This window comes from Pseudoliparis swirei, chromosome 21 (genome assembly GCF_029220125.1).
Source record: "Pseudoliparis swirei isolate HS2019 ecotype Mariana Trench chromosome 21, NWPU_hadal_v1, whole genome shotgun sequence".
In the NCBI taxonomy this organism is placed as follows: Eukaryota; Metazoa; Chordata; class Actinopteri; order Perciformes; family Liparidae; genus Pseudoliparis; species Pseudoliparis swirei.
In genome coordinates, this window is record NC_079408.1 from 16,579,709 (window position 1) to 16,599,665 (window position 19,957).

Below are 19,957 nucleotides of genomic sequence, written 5' to 3' on the forward strand. Positions count from 1 at the left end.
GTACAGTTCAACTAATAGGCAAGAACATAGTCGAGTGCAACAGAGTTATATTAATTCTCAAAAACTTCTCCATCCCTGTCGCTTGCTCGTCTTGCCCAAACTGTCACTGTCACGTGTCAGGCAGCACTAACTCTATTGTCTATAGCCCTCTGCTGCCACCCACTGAAATAGAAGAGTATTACATTATTTGCCACACTTTATTACAGCACAGACATCCGACAATGGTTAATTAGATGATATTAGATAATGATATTAGATAATTTCCCACGGCACACTGGTTGAAAATCACTGCTTTAGAGGCGTCAGTTGCCTTTCCAGTCACAGAACTGACTCTTCAGATGTCTCAGGTCTCCTCGAGATGGAGCCCTTACTTAGAAATATACACAAGGAAGCACTGAGACAAAATTGATTTCATCAAGCGAGACACAGCACACCGAGAGGAAAACGGATGTAGTAATTTGACCTCCGAAATACAGGAATTAATTAAAGATGACCATTCAGCGACCGACAATACCAGATAATTCAGATTTAATCTACTTTAAATGAATATAATATGTTCAATGTACTTAATTTAAAAAATTGTTGTCATCCTATTAATTGCAGCACGGTGGCTCAGTGGGTAGCACTGTCGCCTCACAGCAAGAAGGCTCTGGGTTCGAATCCCGGTCGTCCCAGGTCCTTTCTGTGTGGAGTTTGCATGTTCTCCTCGTGTCTGCGTGGGTTTACTCCGGGTACTCCTGTTTCCCCCACCATCATAAGACATGCACCGCAGCCTCACCCCGGTTCGTATGGATGTGAATGAATGTTGGTGGTCGGAGTGGTCGTAGGCACTGATTGCCAATCAGTGATTGGCAGCCACGCTTCCGTCAGTCTGCCCCAGGGCAGCTGTGGCTACTGATGTAGTTTACCACCACCGGGATGACTGTGTGTGTCATACGACTACTGGACTCTGGACTGTAAAGCGACTTCGAGTGTCTAGAGAAGCGCAATATAAAATAAATTATTATTATTATTAATACCATATTCTTCTCCTGCCTTTTTCAATATTTTTATTTTATATTTTGGTGTTAGAAAAGTAAGAATCATATAGCACTGAAATATCTTGACCTTCTGTTTCTTGTTAACAATAGTGCATGATCAGCAACACATTAATAATGTTACTGCATTTGGCTTTACAAAACCACAAACATGACAATAAAGATGAACTATCACACTAATAGTTCATCATAAACAAAAACAAACAAACATTTGTTATATTTCCCCCAAAACAATTACAACACGAGCGAGACAATTGAATCGTGTTAATTGGAGTTTTATTTTGAAAGGACACCACCGGATAACAGATACTGTACATGACGTTGAATTTGACTGCGGTCAACTAATCTGTAGAAACAGAGCAGCAGGTTGGGACGTCCCTGTCAACTCCAGAAGGAAGCGGCTGTGATCAGGAGCCGAGCGAGCCGCACGAGCTTCTCCGAAACAAACCTGAACGTTTTCTTAGACTTTCTCCGCCGGACGGCGACAAGTGGCACTTTCTCCACAGGAGGGGTTGTCGAGTTTGTGGGGGAGAATTAAAGCAACTGAGGCGTCCAGTTTCCCAAGTTGTTCTCCGCTCACCTCATCATGGCTTCAACGACCTGTACCCGGTTCACCGACGAGTACCAGCTGTACGAGGAGCTCGGGAAGTGAGTGCTCTTCTTTCTACTCGCTCTCATTAGCACACGTTTGCGTTCACTGTCCGCGGGAGACCGCCGCCTGACGTCAGCTGGTCTCACCTGGGTTTGGTCAGTGAGCGCGTCACGCCAAATTCCTTTAAAAATATGTAGCAGTGACGCTACCTCAAGTTACTGACAAAGAGTGCGAGCGTAACATAAAGTAGTTGTCGTTCATGTGTGATTCCCTGGTAGACATTTGTTTCTGTACACGACAGGCACGTCCACGCGCAACGTGCATACACAGGTACACAGGTGTTTCGGTCGACTTGGGGCATGGCGCTGCTCTGTGACCTGCCTTCAGGTGGAATCATGTGCTTTGTGACAGCTTAAAGTAGCACAGGCATACACCCCACTGCGGTCAAGCCAGCCGCCACTTCGAAAAACACAGTCAAGCCAGCCAAGTTTTTTTTCAGTACACGTATATTCCAGGCATTACGGTACGAGCGTGTGAAAACTGTCTTCAAAATAAGAGCGAACTTCCGGTGAACGTGATATGACGAAACACGCCTTTAAATACAGATATAGTGATAGATTAAACTAAATGAAGAGATGAAAAATCATGAATGGTATGAATGATGAATACATTAAATGAAAGAAAGTAATTATTCCAATATTGGGATATTCAGATTTAGAATTTCAAAATAAAAGATAATGAAAATCACATTCATGCGCAAATGTGTCTAATTTCAGAATAGATTTAGAACAAAATGGTGCGTAGTTATAAAATATTTTCACTTCTGATTCATGGTAGAGTACCTCAAGGTGTCATCCAGAGATAATCAAGACATTCTGACATTTGATTTCTAAATGAAAGCACTTCATAAAGAAAATAATAGTAATATATTTCCAATATTTGATATTTCTTTAAAGCAGATCATTACAAGTCTTGACAAAAATGACACTGCATTCTTGTTAACGGTGACCTCTGCTAGGCCAATTATTATTTTCATGAGATATTACTGTACAAATTGACAGGGAATTTAAGTTAAATTTAGCGGGAAATAAATATTATTAATATTATGCCAATATTTGAATTTTATTTAAAGCAAATCCTTAACTTTCTTGAAAAAAATTACACTGCAGTCTTGTTATTGGTGACCTCTGCTAGCCCCATGATTATTTTCATGAGATATTACTGTGCGGATTTTGAATAATTCAATTTAAATTTCGCGAAAAATATATATTATTATAAATATTATGCCAATATTTGAATTTTATTTAAAGCAAATCCTTAACTTTCTTGAAAGAAATTACAATGCAGTCTTATTAATGGTGACCTCTGCTAGCGCCATGATTATTTTCATGAGATATTACTGTGCGGATTTTGAATAATTCAATTTAAATTTCGCGAAAAATATATATTATTATAAATATTATGCCAATATTTGAATTTTATTTAAAGCAAATCCGTAACTTTCTTGATAGAAATTACACTGCAGTCGTGTTAAGGGTGACCTCTGCTAGCCCCATGATTATTTTCATGAGATATTATTGTGCGGATTTTGAATAAATTCAATTTAAAGTTAGCGAAAAATAAATATTATTAATATTATGCCAATATTTGAATTTTATTTAAAGCAAATCCGTAACTTTCTTGATAGAAATTACACTGCGGTCGTGTTAAGGGTGACCTCTGCTAGCCTCATGATTATTTTCATGAGATATTACCGTGCAGATTTTGAATGAATTCCGTAACTTTCTTGATAGAAATTACACTGCAGTTTTTTATTAATATATATTTTTCGCTAAATTTTAATTGAATTTATTCAAAATCCGCACAGTAATATCTCATGAAAATAATCATGGGGCTAGCAGAGGTCACCAATAACAAGACTGCAGTGTAATTTCTTTCAAGAAAGTTAAGGATTTGCTTTAAATAAAATTCAAATATTGGAAATATATTAATATTATTTTCTATGATTATATTATTATTTTATGAAGTGCTTTCATTTAGAAATCAAACGTCAGAATGTCTTGATTATCTCTGGGTGACACCTTGAGGTACTCTACCATGAATCAGAAGTGAAAGTATGTTGTAACTACGCACCATTGTGTTCTAAATCTATTCTGAAATTAGACACACATTTGCGCATGAATGTGATTTTCTATATCTTTTATTTTGAAATTTTAAATCAGAACATCCAATATTGGAATAATTACCTTCGTTTATGTATTGTATTTATCATTCATACCATTCGTGATTTTTCATCTCCGATTAGTTTAATCTATCACTATATCTGTATTTAAAGGCGTGTTTCGTCATATCACGTTCACTGGAAGTTCGCTCTTATTTTGAAAACAGTTTTCACACACTCGCACCGTAATGCCTGGTATATACGTGGACTGAAAAATATCGGGCGGGCTGGCTTGACTGTGTTTTCCGAAGTTGCGGCTGGCTTGACCGCAGTTACACACCTGTCATGAAATGTAAGGAGGCTGATCGAAATCTAATAACAAAGACCATTATAACCGCATCCAGGTTCCTGTCTGTGGCAGTGTGATGATGGTGTGTCTGTGGTAACGGTGTAATGTGTCTGTGGTAACAGTGTGATGATGGTGTGTCTGTGGTAACAATGATGGTGTGGCTGGTAACAGTGATATGTGTCTGTGGTAACAGGATGATGTTGTCTGTGGTAACAGTGATATGTGTCTGTGGTAACAATGATGGTGCGTCTGTGGTAACAGGATGATGTTGTGTCTGTGGTAACATGGTGATGTGTCTGTGGTAACAGTATGATGGTGTGTATGTGGTAACAGTATGATGTGTGTATGTGGTAACAGTATGATGGTGTGTCTGTGGTAACAGTGTGATGGTGTGTCTGTGGTAACAGTGTGATGGTGTGTCTGTGGTAACAGGGTGATGGTGTCTATGTGGTAACAGTGTGATGGTGTGTCTGTGGTAACAGTGTGATGGTGTGTCTGTGGTAACAGTGTGATGGTGTGTCTGTGGTAACAGTGTGATGGTGTGTCTGTGGTAACAGTGTGATGGTGTGTCTGTGGTAACAGGGTGATGGTGTGTATGTGGTAACAGTATGATGGTGTGTCTGTGGTAACAGTGTGATGGTGTGTCTGTGGTAACAGTGTGATGGTGTGTCTGTGGTAACAGGGTGATGGTGTGTCTGTGGTAACAGTGTGATGGTGTGTCTGTGGTAACAGGGTGATGGTGTGTATGTGGTAACAGTATGATGGTGTGTCTGTGGTAACAGTGTGATGGTGTGTCTGTGGTAACAGTGTGATGGTGTGTCTGTGGTAACAGTGTGATGGTGTGTCTGTGGTAACAGTGTGATGGTGTGTCTGTGGTAACAGGGTGATGGTGTGTCTGTGGTAACAGGGTGATGGTGTGTATGTGGTAACAGTGTGGTGTATCTGTGGTAACAGTGTGATGATGGTGTGTCTGTGGTAACAGTGTGATGGTGTGTCTGTGGTAACAGGGTGATGGTGTGTATGTGGTAACAGTGTGATGATGGTGTGTCTGTGGTAACAGTGTGATGATGGTGTGTCTGTGGTAACAGTGTGATGGTGTGTCTGTGGTAACAGTGTGATGGTGTGTCTGTGGTAACAGGCAGTGGCGGTCCGTCCATAGAGGGCGCTAAGCCGCCGCCCCTCTTAAAATTTTGAGATGAAAAAAGAAATAGAAGAAGAAAAAAATAATATATACTATCAAAAACATTATATTCCAAATAATTTAAATAAGAAATAAACCATGTTGACGCGCTAAATGTGTGTGGGAGACCGTAAGCCCCTGTCAACAACCACTTAAGTTAAATGTGACCAAAAATAATATATCGCCATTCATCATCACTGAGTGAAGCCCCTCCCCTTTTTACGGGCGTCGGTCAAACATGTGTGTATGTGGCAGCGAGCAAACATTTCACGGTCGTTGCGGCAAGGACGGCTTCTCATTGGCGGATGAAACGTGAATCTCCGGGCGCAGAAATGTGCGCCCTGGCCAATCACATCGTTTCTTATTTCACGTGACTGGACTATTCGTCCAATCAGAGACCAGTATCGTTCCCTCACAGCCCAGAGAGCTCCTCGTATCTACGTGAGCAAGTAGCTAACCGGAGCTGGAGGCTCAGTGAGTAATACGTTGTTTTGTTTCCCTGTCTGTTGTTCCAAAGTCCTGGGACTGAAACACTGTGGACTACAACGGGATGAGGGATCTAAAGCACTTCAACGAGAAGTGTAAGAAACACGAATCTAGCCGCAGCCATCTAGCTAACAGCATGAAGCTAACCCTGTTTGAAGACTAGAGCAGAGTAGCTCAACGAAGGATACCGAAATGGCATTCGAAAACACAACGAAGAAGTTCGGAAAAACAGATGCATTCCCTCAAGAATGATGGAAAAAAGGCTGGTCACAGACATGATTGACTTTAACCAGAGAGTTATTGAGAAATTTGCCAACTTGAAAGAGAGGAGGGCTACTTTTCTTGACAGGTATCGGGGCCTACTCTGTCAAACACCCAATGTACAATGTGATTAGGGATGCACCGATCTAATCGGCTCCGATCCATATCGGCCGATATTCCCATTATCAGTTTTGATTGGCGTTCTCAAAACGGCCGATCAAATTGGCCGATCAGATGACGTAACATCTGCGAGAAAAACTATCGGAGACGTTTCAATCGCGGCGCACCGCAACGGAGACAATGCGCTCGGCGAGGGCCGGCAGAGTGAGAGGTCCACGAGGGGATCCTCACGCACCGAGCGGCGTCCCCGTCCCCCGAGTTGAATCACTGCAGTCAACTCAGCCGACTCTCACATGTCTGAGCCCCTATAGACTGATGTTGACGGTAAACGCATTCGATCGGGAGCGCGCGAGGGTTTTGATAAAGTTAGCGGAAGGATTTAAGTGACAACATCCGGTTTTGCAAAGTTAGCGGAAAGAACCACGTGAAACAACATCCCTTTATCAAAATAAGATGTCGACAAATCATACACTAACAAATAAAAGTAAACAATGAACTGATTTTGTATCTTTATAGATCGTTTCTGAGATTTAGCTTAAATTATGCTAACATTAAAACATTTTTACTGTACCAAGGAAGAGTTTATAAAAATAAGTCAGACTTTTGTATGTTAAAAAAAGTCCTGGATATAGATTTCCCCAAGAGTTCTGTGGCAGCTGTCCCCAATCTGGCCTCGGCTGCTGGCTGGTTGGTAATCAGTCAGCTGCTCTGACTGATTGGCAATCAGTCAGCAGCCGATGCTGCTTGTATAAAAGGGCATCAGAGCTGGAGGGAGAGGGGAAGTGAGCAGAGGCGCAGTCTTGCGGTCTGCTTGGTGTGTGTGTTGCCGAAATAAACATGTCGTTCAACGAAACCTCTTGGTGCCTGGCTGATCCTTGGTGCTGGTGGGGGAAACCCACGGGTAGCGGCATGAGACCTGCTACAAGTTCCAGGAAATGAATGATGCAGATGTGTTCTATAGATATCTGATATGCCCTACACTGGCAATCAATTTCAATTCAATTCAATTCAGTTTATTTGTATAGCCCAATTTCACAAATTACAAATTTGTCTCGGAGTGCTTTACAATCTGTACACATAAACATCCCTGCCCCAAAACCTCACATCGGATCAGGAAAAACTCCCAAATAACCCTTCAGGGGGAAAAAAAGGGAAGAAACCTTCAGGAGAGCAACAGAGGAGGATCCCTCTCCAGGATGGACAGAACAATAGATGTAATGTGTACAGAAGGACAGTCAATTTTAATGTATCAATTAGGAAATTTTTCAAAGTAAAAGTCCTAAATGTTTAAAGAAATCGGTAATTTCTTTAATGTTTGAGTTGCTTTATATATGTATTTCCTCATAGTCCTAGGCAATAATGCTACACAATAAATAGAATGCTTCAATCGACTCGGTGATCGGTATTATCGGATCGGCAGATACTGATTTCAGTGATCGGTATTATCGGTGATCGGCAGATACTGATTTCAGTGATCGGTGATCGGCACCAAAAAAACTTCGGCATCCATCTCAAATGATGCATCTCTTCTGACTTCTATTGCTCTAAACCCTTTTTTTCAAGGTCTTTTATTCTGTAAACCTCTGAAACCCAACCCAATGTTTCTTAAAGCTGCTCTGAACCTCTCATTCCCAAAGTTACAATTTGTTGATAGTTGTTATTGGACAGTGTTGAGCACTGTGTTTTCTTGAAATTGTTTTTTTACAATATTCTACTCCAAACCTCTTTTCTCTCATTGTTGAGTGCTATTTAAACCGCGCCGCCCAACTGCCCCCCCCCCCCCCCCCCCCAAACAAACATTTCACCAGCCGCCACTGGTAACAGGGTGATGGTGTGTCTGTGGTAACAGTGTGATGGTGTGTCTGTGTTAACAACGTGATGATGGTGTGTCTGTGACTGACTCTCAATCCTCTGTAGGGGGGCGTTCTCTGTGGTGAAGCGCTGCATGAAGATTTCCACGGGGCAGGAATACGCTTCCAAAATAATCAATACCAAAAAGCTGTCAGCCAGGGGTGAGTACATGCTGCCTGTGGTGTGAGTGTGTGTATGTGGCACTCTGAGACATACCTGTGCTTAAAACTGCTCCTTTTTTGTGTCATGTCCCCACTCATACCAACTCCCCCCCCACCACCATGTGGCCCCTACTCTCGTATGACGTAGCGGGAAGTGGATAGCGTGGAAATGGCAGCAGCGAGGCAGAGATTATTCTCTTTAATTCTGTCCATCATTATCTATGAAATGTGTTGCCGAAGCACAAACAACAGGAGACAGGCCTAGGCAGGCACGGAGTGGTGGTGGCGGCGGCTAAGCACCGGCAGTTGTAGTGTGTGTGTGTGTGTGTCAATACAGAGGTCCTGGTTTCTAAAATCATTGAGGTTTTTGGTCATATTGATAACACTGTTGTCCATTGGAACAAAAGCCTGTGAAAGAGGAAACAAAGGGTGCCACATTCATCATCTTAAACCTCTGTATTAATCTAGTTTTACCAACAACAGTGCTGAACATGTGTATAGGATTCATTAACACATACAAAAACAAAAATCTCTGGTTTAGCTTTTCCTAAAAATCTCTGGTGATGTGAAAAGTAAACATGCTCCGGAACATTCAATTACGCACACATTCCTTTTTCCCGTCCTATCATGTGAATGCATAGTTGGCCCAATGAAGCTGATTCTCATCCTCATAAATGAGGACGATTGTGCCTATTTGGTCACGATGCATTAGATCATCTCACTAAACCAACTTGTCTGATGGTTTTTGATGATGACGAACCACAATATGGTTAAAGGTACAAGGACGCCTCAGATACAGATCCATATCCAGCAGAGTCCTGTCAGACCAGCTTGCAGACACTGAAGGTCAAATGAGGGGAAACCCCGACGCTGCTGCTGTGTGGAGAGGAATCCCTTAACAGGAAGCTCCTCTCCCTGGAGAGCCATGTGTCTGTAAACCTTCACACCAAAGCCTACACTGGAGCATTTCACCTACTAGTCAGGAGGGTTTATTTTCCACAAATATTCACAGCTGTGAACAATTCAAACTACATTGTTTGAATTGTGTCCTGTGAGGATGCGTTTGTGCCGCCACTTGAAGTACACTGTCAGAATATTTGAAAGAAAAGCCCCCCCCCCCTTCCTTTGAGGAATCAGGAAGTGGGCCGTTGATCTGGAGATAGGACTGTGCTGGTATTGAGAGCAGCGTTGGTGTGACTCCTCAGGGGGAAGCCTTCAGCCTTCTGGATCCTGAGTGAACACGATGGTCTAACAGACTTTGGTCTCATTGTGTATAAAGTGTCATGGCTGCTTGTTTAGTGGCGGCTTTAGCTCAGTGGGGTAAGAGGGCCGTCCTGCAACCGCAGGGTTGTGACGATCCTCGCTCCCCAATAGCTAGTTGCAAGTCAGTCGAGCAAGGCACTGAACCCCAGTTGCTTCCCGGCGGCACACGCAGCCCACTGCTCCTTAATAACTAAGGATGGGTTAAATGCAGAGAACTAATTTCCCCTTGGGGATTAATAAAAGTGTATATTCTTGTTGGCTCACTGAGGCTGTTGTTACCTTCACATTGAAAATGCGGAGGGTTATGTTTTGATCGCCGTGTATTTATTTATTTATTTGTATGCGTGTTATTCGCATAAATAAAAAAGTATTAAACCGAATCGCATGTAATTTGGTGGGATGATTGGTTATTATCCGGGGACCATTTGATTAGTTTTTGGGATTGATCGGGTCAAGGTCAAGGTCATGAAAAGGTCAAAATCTTCTTTTTATCATAGCGCGGTCAATTTCTATCCAATTGGCATGCAACTAATGCCAAAATGTTCATAATTCAATGCCCAATCTTGTGATATGCGAAGGTATGTGCTCTACTGAGTGCCCATTCTAGTGGCATCTTGTTTTGGTGTTATGAATGAATAGAGTTGGTAGTTAAAGCAAATAGAGGACATCGCTACATTTTTATATCAGATGTGATGCACATCTGTTTGCACTACGGTGGACGGGCTGGCATTTGTTTGTTCTACTATTGAACTCTACCCAATTATTCTATGCACATTACTGCTGATTATTCATCAGATGTTTCTTTGTTAATATTTTAGTAAATGCACTAACAGTTAACCCTACAACATTGCTCCAATATCCATATCAAGGTATCTGGTCAAAAATATAAGTTCTATTGTACTTGGTTCAATTGATCAAATATTTATTCTAATCTAAATCATAATTTAGATTGTCATTCATTAAAGCAAAGTTTCATATTTAGTTTAAGACTAAATATAAACACTGATAGTTTTTCTAAAGTATTCATAATTACAAAGCCACTCCTGTTCTGCATCGCCTTGGTTCCGCTGCTGTGAACCAACAAGGCAGTGCATGAGTTGATCAGAGTTCTGAAGCCTATGAAAACCAGAACAGCATTTACCATAAATTCTTTGTTAGTATGAACAAGTTGACAGTAATCTATTCTACATATTATCCGTGTGCTAGCCACTGGTTGAAGATATGAAAGCATTACTCCTTGCTTTGTGCTGTAAAGTAGAAGCCAGATCTTCTTACTGTTCTAAATAAAACAATGTAGAGATGATGTTTTGATGTGTAAAAGGCCCCTCAGCCCCTCCCCCTGAAACACGAGTCCTGAACATGTCACCACAACATTCCCCAGATGTCCGGAGCTGAAGGCTGAGGCCTGTGTGAGGGGGAACTAGAAGTGGGCCAGTGGTGGAACACGGAGTGGTGCTTGGACTCGGCCGAGTGGAAATGATCACTTGACAAACCCACCAGGCTGTGGAATGGCTTCGGTTCAGGAGCTTCTGGAGAACACCGGAGGCTCAGCCGCTCACCGTGAACTATTCATTCCCATGGAAACAAAAAGACGGAGGGCTAAATATATACTGTGGGGTAATCTAGGCCTTGTGTGTGTGTGTGTGTTGCCAGGGTTCTGCGGAGCAATGAACTCTAATATGATTTACTGAGTTTGAAACGGCCATTTACTCATTTCATTTAACAGACTGAACACGCATGCACATGCACACACAAGCTGCTCCTTAAGTCGGCTGTCAGCCCGGCACCAGGGGAAATGACCCGACCCGTCTGTCGTTAATATGGCGACTGGGTCACGGTACCTAAAGCCATCCTGCCTCTCTCCTGCACACGCGTCTAAATAAAGTGCTGAGAGGGAGAAAGACACAGAGAGAGAGAGAGGGAAATAAAGAGGCTAAATGGTAATTGAGCGTGTCTCGTCATTGTATCTGGAGCTCATCCCTCAGGTTCTGGTTGACCCACATGGCCGGCCTTGTCAACACGAGCATAAGTGCTGACTCAGAGTCCCCGTCACCATCTAAATGGTCTAAAGTGCGTCCTCTGACCCAACAGCCTCCATCAAAGGCCGTAAGCTGATTGCACTTAATATTTTACACCATTCACTCCATGAAGTAAGTGTCTGCGTGCATGCGCGCGTTAACCCTCGCTGTGTTTAACCTGCTGTTGATTCGCCGTAGACAAATGTTTCTTTACTGACTGAGCTGGAGTCCATATTCAGTCCACCCACCGAGGGAGATTACTTTAAATGAAACGGTGAAGTGCAATGACAGAAGTGTGTGTATATTTTTAATAATTCACCCGACTTGTAACTGATGCTTCTGGCGGCTGGCTAAAAATATCTCATCAGAGCGATGCGAGGGAGCATGAATAAAAGCCCCAAATCAGGCTGCTGTGTTTCAGAGCAGCTGACGAGGACCCCTTGAAGAGAGGTATTCTCATCTCTGCCTGCCTAATTTCCCCATCAATCAACTGGCAGCCTCTTAGTTTTTAAAATACTAATTCACGTTCTTCTCACTTCAGCTCCAGTGTTTGAGATTAATAAGTGAAAGAATGAGGGACAAGCAGCATGAAATATGTATGAAAAGATAAACGCACGCTGTAGAATGTAGAAACAGTGACTCAAGGAAGTGGACTCTGATGCTGCGTTCACACCAAAAGTGTTTTCGCGCGAGTAGATCCCATAAGGAAAGTCAACGTACAAACGCGATGGTCGCGTTTTACGCAAATTTCCGCTGGGCGGCGCTGATGACGTGAATCGTGGGTCGCGAAAAATTTGCCTCATTCGCCTCAAGTTTAGATATGACATTTTCGCTCAACGTCGAGATGCAAAAGCCAATCAGCGTTGAGCTGCTCCTCCGTTGGTGAATCTAACTGCTGCTCTAATGGAGCTGGAAGAGACAGTTATTCAGACGTAAAGGTGAAAGTCACTGAGCTGTGTGAGCATACGGGTGATGTCATCTATAAATATATATATTGTGATGTCTTTAGAGGACGGGATTGTGAGGCGTGGGTGCACAAATCAAGACGCCAGGCGAAGGTTTCTTTAACTCCAAGTCTTTGTAATTTGATTCTTCTTAATCAAACAAAAGGCAAACTTAACTCCAACACCCGTCGTTGTACACAACAAACATAATGTCCGGACTCTCCCGAGTTCCTCGCAGGCTCATCAGCCTCATCAGCCTCATCCTTTTCAGCTGTGCGGCCGCCTTCCCCCGCCTGCACTGCTGAGTGGGAATTGTAGTCTTTCACCACGGATGTCCTGCTGGTTGTAGTCCCTGCTGCAACCACCGGGAAGGAATGTACCTCCCATTAAGCACCCTTCCTCTTATGACATCACATTTCCCCCTCCACTGGCTTGAGGCCTCCGCAGGACCAGACAAGGCCCACAGGACATCTCGTCGTGAGAGGGCGTCTGCATTCCCGTGGTTCCGGCCTGCCCTGTGAACCACACAGAAGTTAAAAGCTTGAAGGCTGAGAAACCATCTTGTTACCCGACTGTTGGTTTCCTTATTTCTTGCCATCCACTGCAAAGGTGCATGGTCCGTGACCAGTGTGAATTTCCGCCCCCTGAGGTAATAGCGCAGGGTTTCGAGGGCCCACTTAACTGCCAGACATTCTTTCTCCAGTGTAGAGTATCTCTTCTCATGGGACAATAGCTTTCTGCTACTGTAAAGGATGGGGTGCTCCTCCCCCTGCTGTACCTGGGAGAGTACTGCGCCCAGACCTACTTCTGAGGCATCTGTCTGCACCACAAACTCGCTGTTAAAGTCTGGAATGGCGAGCACGGGGTGGGAACACAAGGCCTTCTTGAGGTTCATGAAGGCCTCCTCTGCCTCCTGGGACCACTTCATCATTCGGGGCTGTTTCTTAGCCGTTAGGTCTGTTAGAGGGGCAATAAGATCAGAAAAATTAGGAACAAAGCGCCTGTAGTAGTTGGCCAGCCCTATAAAAGACATCACTTGTCTTTTTGTTACAGGGCGCGGCCAGTCTTGGATGGCCCTCAATTTGGCCTCTTGCGGTTTGACTAGTCCCCGCCCTATTGTGTATCCGAGGTACTTGGTCTCGCTATAGGCTAACCTACACTTGCTGGGGTTAGCTGTGAGACCTGCTTCACGAAGGGCTTCCAGCACCTTCTGTACTTGGGGCAAATGACTTTCCCAATCTCTGCTATGTATCACAATGTCATCTAAGTAGGCGGCTGCATACTTCTTGTGGGGCCGCAGGACCCTGTCCATGAGCCGTTGGAAGGTGGCAGGGGCTCCGTGCAGCCCAAATGGTAATTTGGTGTACTGAAAGAGCCCCTCACTTGTTGCAAAGGCAGTTTTCTCCTTGGAGGCTGGGGAAAGCGGGACTTGCTTGCCCCATGGGTGGCTCCTTTTTTCCCATGCGGAGCATTTCATTAGTGGCCTGGTACTGTTCCACTGCCTCCACTAAGGCAACGGCCGTAGCTGGAGCGCTAAGGCCAACCACCCTCTTCGCTTCATAGGGCAGTGCCCGTAAATACCGATCTACCACAACGGCTTCCGCTATAGCTGCAGCAGGGGTTTTACTTGGATCAAGCCATTTCTTTGTGATGCGTATTAGCTCATGCATCTGTGCCCGGGGAGGTTGGTCATTCCTAAAGCTCCAATTGTGGAACCGTTGGGCCATTCCAAACTTAGTAAGTCCTATTCTACTCAATATTTCCTCTTTAAGGGCATCATAGTCATTGGCTACTGAGCTATCCAAATCTTGAAAAGCCTTCTGTGACTCACCGGACAGGAACGGAGCAAGGAGACCAACCCACTGGTCTTCCGGCCATTTTTCTCTGGTTGCTGCGTTTTCAAACGCATGCAGATAGGCTTCTGGATCATTGGCGGGTCCCATTTTAGGGATAAAATCACTGGCCCGGATAACAGGGTTGGGGTTCGGTGACCTTGCATTTTGAAGCTGACTTCTCTGTAGCTCAAGTTCCTCCTCCTTCAACATGTTGGCTCTTCTTTGCTCCTCCAGCAGGGCCCGGTTCGTCGCCACCTGGAGCTTAGTGCTTTGCGCCAGCAGCTGTAGCATTTCCTCCATAGCGTTGTCACCGGTTCTCAATTGTGTAAAACGAATGGTCAACTCACTGATGGACATTCGCTCCCACCCACCCCTCAGCGTTTGGCATTCTCCACCACTGTGATGTCTTTAGAGGACGGGATCGTGAGGTGAGGCGTGGGTGCACAAATCAAGACGCCAGGCGAAGGTTTCTTTAACTCCAAGTCTTTGTAATTTGATTCTTCTTAATCAAACAAAAGGCAAACTTAACTCCAACACCCGTCGTTGTACACAACAAACATAATGTCCGGACTCTCCTGAGTTCCTCGCAGGCTCATCAGCCTCATCCTTTTCAGCTGTGCGGCCGCCTGCACTGCTGAGTGGGAATTGTAGTCTTTCACCACGGATGTCCTGCTGGTTGTAGTCCCTGCTGCAACCACCGGGAAGGAATGTACCTCCCATTAAGCACCCTTCCTCTTATGACATCACAATATATATATTAATGTTATGAACCCAAACACGAGGGCGTTAGGTGTTCAGACGTTTGTGGGATGTCGTCAACAAGTATAAAGCAGAACTAGTGGTTAGTTCTTCATGGTGAATGAAGGAAATGATAACCGTTTCCACAGAGTAAAGCCACGGATATAAGCCCCGCCTCCTCTAAGGTGCGAATTAAGCGAAGAGCCACAAATGTTCAAGCGAGTAAACTCACGTGAGTAAAGCATTGCGAATATAACTGACAGTTCTCCTGTAGGGCTCAGCAGCCTGTACTGACTCTATGCTAATGCACCGCCATCAGCCATCAAGACTCTCCTCTGTTGGAATAATAAGACTGGATGGATTTCTGAGGATTAGCGCGTCGGTCACTGAAGAGGAAAATGCCTCTTCTTTCTTGTGTTGGCTTTCTTCTGAGTTCAGGTTAAGTACAGTAATTATGCTCGTATATGGCAAAAACAATTGACTTAAAATGTCATTTGTACAAAAAAAGTCAAACATTTAAAGTCAAATCAACCTGTCAAATGTTAGGATTTTATACATTTCTCAGCTTTAAAAACACTAAAATAATGTATGTGAATACACATCATTGATGCATTTCTTTCCTTTCTGTCATTTAAAAATCTTTACATCATTTTGTATAATCTTTTGTTTTATATATACTAGTGCTGTGAAAAATAACGTTAACTCAGTTAATTCAATTACAGGTTTAACTAGTTTTTTTTTTTTTAACGCATTTAACGCATGCGCAGAATGAGCTTCCAATCCGTCTTGTTGGTCGTCGAGACGAAAAAAAAGTCACTTGCAAAATGAGCTTCCAATACACCACTTCAATCTGAACTCTGTCCGCTCTCATGCAGACGGTCTGTTCATCGGTAATGATCCTTCCGCAGGTTCACCTCCGGAAACCTTGTTACTACTTTTACTTCCTGTAGATCAGGGTTCTCAACACGTCGATCGCGGCGTAGTGTTGGCAGATCGCATGACATTAAAAAGATTGGCCCGCCCCCTGACATGTTCTCTATAGCACGTCTTTGTTCTTTTATGAAACTAAACGTCTGTTGTTGATCGTATCTCCACACCAGCATGTCATTTCTGTCTCTTCGCGTTGCGTTAACACTTATCGATCTCCGTCTCGCGCGCCACAGAGCTCTGTGCGCGCGCATCGGGACCGAGCAAAAAAAAAGTCACTTGTCAATCTGTCCCCGTGTCCGGGCCGGTGAGGTTTCAGCTTTGCAGCGGTGTCCCCGCCGTCCCTTTCATCACGGCCCAGTTCATGACGAAAACCCACAGTCAGTTTGCCTCAGCAGCTGCTAGAGGAAGACTAGAGGCCTTTAGATTGTATCATGGTGGAGTTAATGGTTGACAAACAAGAGAAAAATGTTCTGTTTAACCCTCCTGTTACCTTTACATTTACTAACATATTTTACCCTCGGGGTCAATTTGACCCCAGCAATTAAAACCTCCAGAAAATTATTAGAATTAATATTGCTTCCCAAGTTTAAGTGTGAGGTACTTTATGTTTGTTTGTTGACTACCTAAATAGCCCTTTAAATAAATAAAAAAGTTGATATTTCTTATATGTTTGACACAGTGAAAAACAGCCTGGGGTCAAATTGACCCCAAAGAACACCGACATTAAACATTGAATGGGGTCAAATTGACCCTAAGGTAACAGGAGGGTTAAACATTCTGTTTAGGATGAAGATGTATTAATGTTCCATATGGAAGAAAACTGCTAAATAACTGCTGAGTTGCAGCACCATTGTATAGAAGAATGTATAAATGTATATATCCGTCTTTTGTCATAAATCTCTATGTTCTCACAAAATATACCGAGAATATCGGTAATATGTGATTAATCATGATTAATCCACAAAAACCTGTGATTAATCCGATTAAAAATTTTAATCGTTTCACAGCCCTAATATATACATGACCAAAGAAAAGCAATAAAGAGATAAATCCACAAAGAAACCGTTTTTTATTTTATTAGTAAGCCCAAACTGATCTAATAAAGATCTTCAATATTGTTTTCCTGTAGCATGTGTTGGCTTTGTACAGCTCTGGGTAAGAGCTTTGGTCATATATATATGATTATATAGGCCACGCCCAGCTTGTCTGTCATTGATCCTCAGTAACTCAGGTGCTGCCTCTCCCTATCTCTTTGAAACACTGGGATGAACTGGAGTATTCCCTCTGGGCTTTATTCTACAGCCTCATTCGACAAGTAGGACGGCCACTTGAGGGACAGGCGGCCTGCTTTAATTAGGGCTTCTTTGTCTGTTAGACAGAGGCCGGCTGCTGCCATCTCCAGAGGCAGAGCTCTCCTCCGCCTTCATACACCGCTGTGTGACTCTAAGAGCACTAGGTCTGTCCCTCAGAAGCTTTGTGGCCTCTCCTGAGTCCTCTGTCCCTCTCTTGTGTCCTCAGCTCCCTTCTGTGAATGGGAAGAGGGAGGACATGATTCCTCATGGCATTGATCTCACAACTCTGGATCTTTCTGTTCATCACTTGTTCTGCCAAAAAGAGGACACATAGTGTGAATGTGGAAATGCACCTCCTACATGTAGATGGTATTTCCTCCCGCTGCAAGATTTGACCTTCAAATAATAATGGGAAAAAAAACCATGTTTTTGTTATGTCATTTCAGTTCCACATAAATACTGTGTGTGTTTGTGTGTATATATATATATATATATTCATTTATTATATATATTGTAATTATTTATTACATATATATATATATAATAAATAATTACAATATATATATATTGTATATACATAAATATATAGGAGAGATACAGGAGAACATTCCTGCCGACGGCTATGAGGCTCTACAACAGTTCACCTCTTGCCAGATCACCCTAACCCTTCTTATATTTGTGTTTTTTATTTTTATTTTTATTCTTGTGTGTTGCTGCTACTGGCTCGACAAATTTCCCCTTGGGGATTAATAAAGTATATATCTATCTATCTATCTATCTATATTATATATATATTATAAATATATATTCATAATAAAACATTTTTTAAATTGTATATATATAATTAAAAAAATGTTTTATTATATATAATATATTTATGTATATACAATATATATATATATATACAGGGTTTTTCCTGCATAGAGAAAATTTGGCCGCGCGCCAAAGCCGTTTTCCCGAACGCCTATGACCCGAGCGCCTAAGGAAAAAAACAAAACTGTTCATCACGTGCATGTCAGCGAATATGTTCTCAATAGTATGTTTCAAGTAGGCTACAGCCGAACCCTCGTTCTGTTTTGATCAATAGTAATCGAGTTGATAAGCGTGTCTTCTTGTCTGATCAATACGCAACTGTGAGGTGCTGAATGGACAGAGCGGCCAGCTGCTGATCACTCACTCAACAGCCCGACATGCACGAATACTATTCTACTATACTAATCTATTTTAATCTAAAGTGGAAGCAAAATAGTTTCCTCAAGCATAGCCTCCATTATTTATGGAAAAAAAAAAAATACATGTCTGCTAATTACGGTGGCATGGCAACATAGACCGTGCGCGCATATATTATATTTATAAAATAGTTTGTCACTGATTTGGTGCCCTAGTGATATATCAGCCCGCAGAACCAACATATACAGTATATTAAACAACTTTTTTGGGAGCACCGAAGACCCATTTTGACCAGTGGCGGTGCGTCCATAGGGGGCGCTAGGGCGCCGCCCCTCTTAACATTTTGAGATGAAAAACAAAAAGAAGAAGAAAAAAAAAATCCTGTCCAAAAACATTATATGCCAAATCATTTAAATAGTAAATATACCGTGTTGACGCACTAAATGTGTGTGGGAGACCGTCAGCCTGTCAACAACCACTTAAGTTAATGTGAAAAAATATAATATATCGCCACTCATTATCACGGAGAGAAGCCCCTCCCCATTTTTGGGACACCGGCCCAATGTGTGTGTACGGGAGCGAGCAAACATTTCAGTCGTTTCGGCAAGGACGGCTTCTCATTGGCGGATGAAACGTTAATCTTGGGGCACAAAAATGTGCGCTCATTGGCCAATGACATCGTTTTATTATTTCACGTGACTGGACTATTCGGCAGATCAGAGACCAGTATCTTCCCTCAGCCCAGAGAGCTCCACGGAGCTACGGGAGCAGGCTGCTAACCGGAGCTGTCAGCTGGTGCTCAGTGAGTAATGCACTGTTTAGTTTCTCCTGTCTGTTGTTCCAAAGTCCTGGGACTGAAACTCTCTGGACTACAATGGGGTGAGGGATCTAAAGAGCTGCAGACAAGTGTAACTTCAATTCAATTCAGTTTATTTGTATAGCCCAATTTCACAAATTACTAATTTGTCTCGGAGTGCTTTACAATCTGTACACATAGACATCCCTGCCCCAAAACCTTGCATCGGACCAGGAAAAACTCCCAAATAACCCTTCAGGGGAAAAAAAAAGGGAAGAAACCTTCAGGAGAGCAACAGAGGAGGATCCCTCTCCAGGATGGACAGGTGCAATAGATGTAATGTGTACAGAAGGACAGAGTGTATGAATAGTTCATAGTAGGCATATTCCACGATGGAGACCTCCACGATCCATCAGGCAGATGGCGGTGGGGAGGAGGAGTGGGCGGAGTCTCAACAGGATAGTGGCGTAGTCAGTAGCAGGAATTCCACGACCCAGACCTCGATGATCCATCAGGCAGATAGGATCTATGTCGTCTCATAGGGTCCGATGACCCCATGAGACGTGAAGTCACAAGGACTCCGGGGAGAAAGCAGAGTTAGTAACGTGTGATTGAGAGATGAAAATTCATCCCTAAGGAGAGAAAAGAGGAGATAGGTGCTCAGTAGGGCTGCAACAACGAATCGATAAAAATCGATTATTAAAATAGTTGGCAACGAATTTCATTATCGATTCGTTGTGTCGCGCGATTATTACGGCGCTCAATAAGTCACG

At 43.1% G+C, this 19,957-nt stretch overlaps 1 protein-coding gene across 14 annotated transcripts in view; it reads left to right on the forward strand.

Annotated features, from left to right (window-relative positions):
- Positions 1 to 1,399: 1,399 nt before the first annotated feature.
- The window catches only part of camk2d1 (calcium/calmodulin-dependent protein kinase (CaM kinase) II delta 1), a 94,191-nt gene continuing 75,633 nt past the window's right edge, over positions 1,400 to 19,957 (forward strand). For 5 of the 14 annotated variants that reach the window (XM_056442944.1, XM_056442949.1, XM_056442951.1 and 2 more), the window contains exons 1-2: positions 1,401 to 1,685; positions 8,104 to 8,198. In XM_056442944.1, coding sequence (XP_056298919.1) covers positions 1,624 to 1,685; positions 8,104 to 8,198 — 157 coding nt within the window. In that variant the 5' untranslated portion in view covers positions 1,401 to 1,623. Of the gene's footprint in view, positions 1,686 to 8,103; positions 8,199 to 19,957 lie in introns of all 14 variants that reach the window. The other 9 variants (XM_056442954.1, XM_056442956.1, XM_056442943.1 and 6 more) reach the window with 4 other exon arrangements.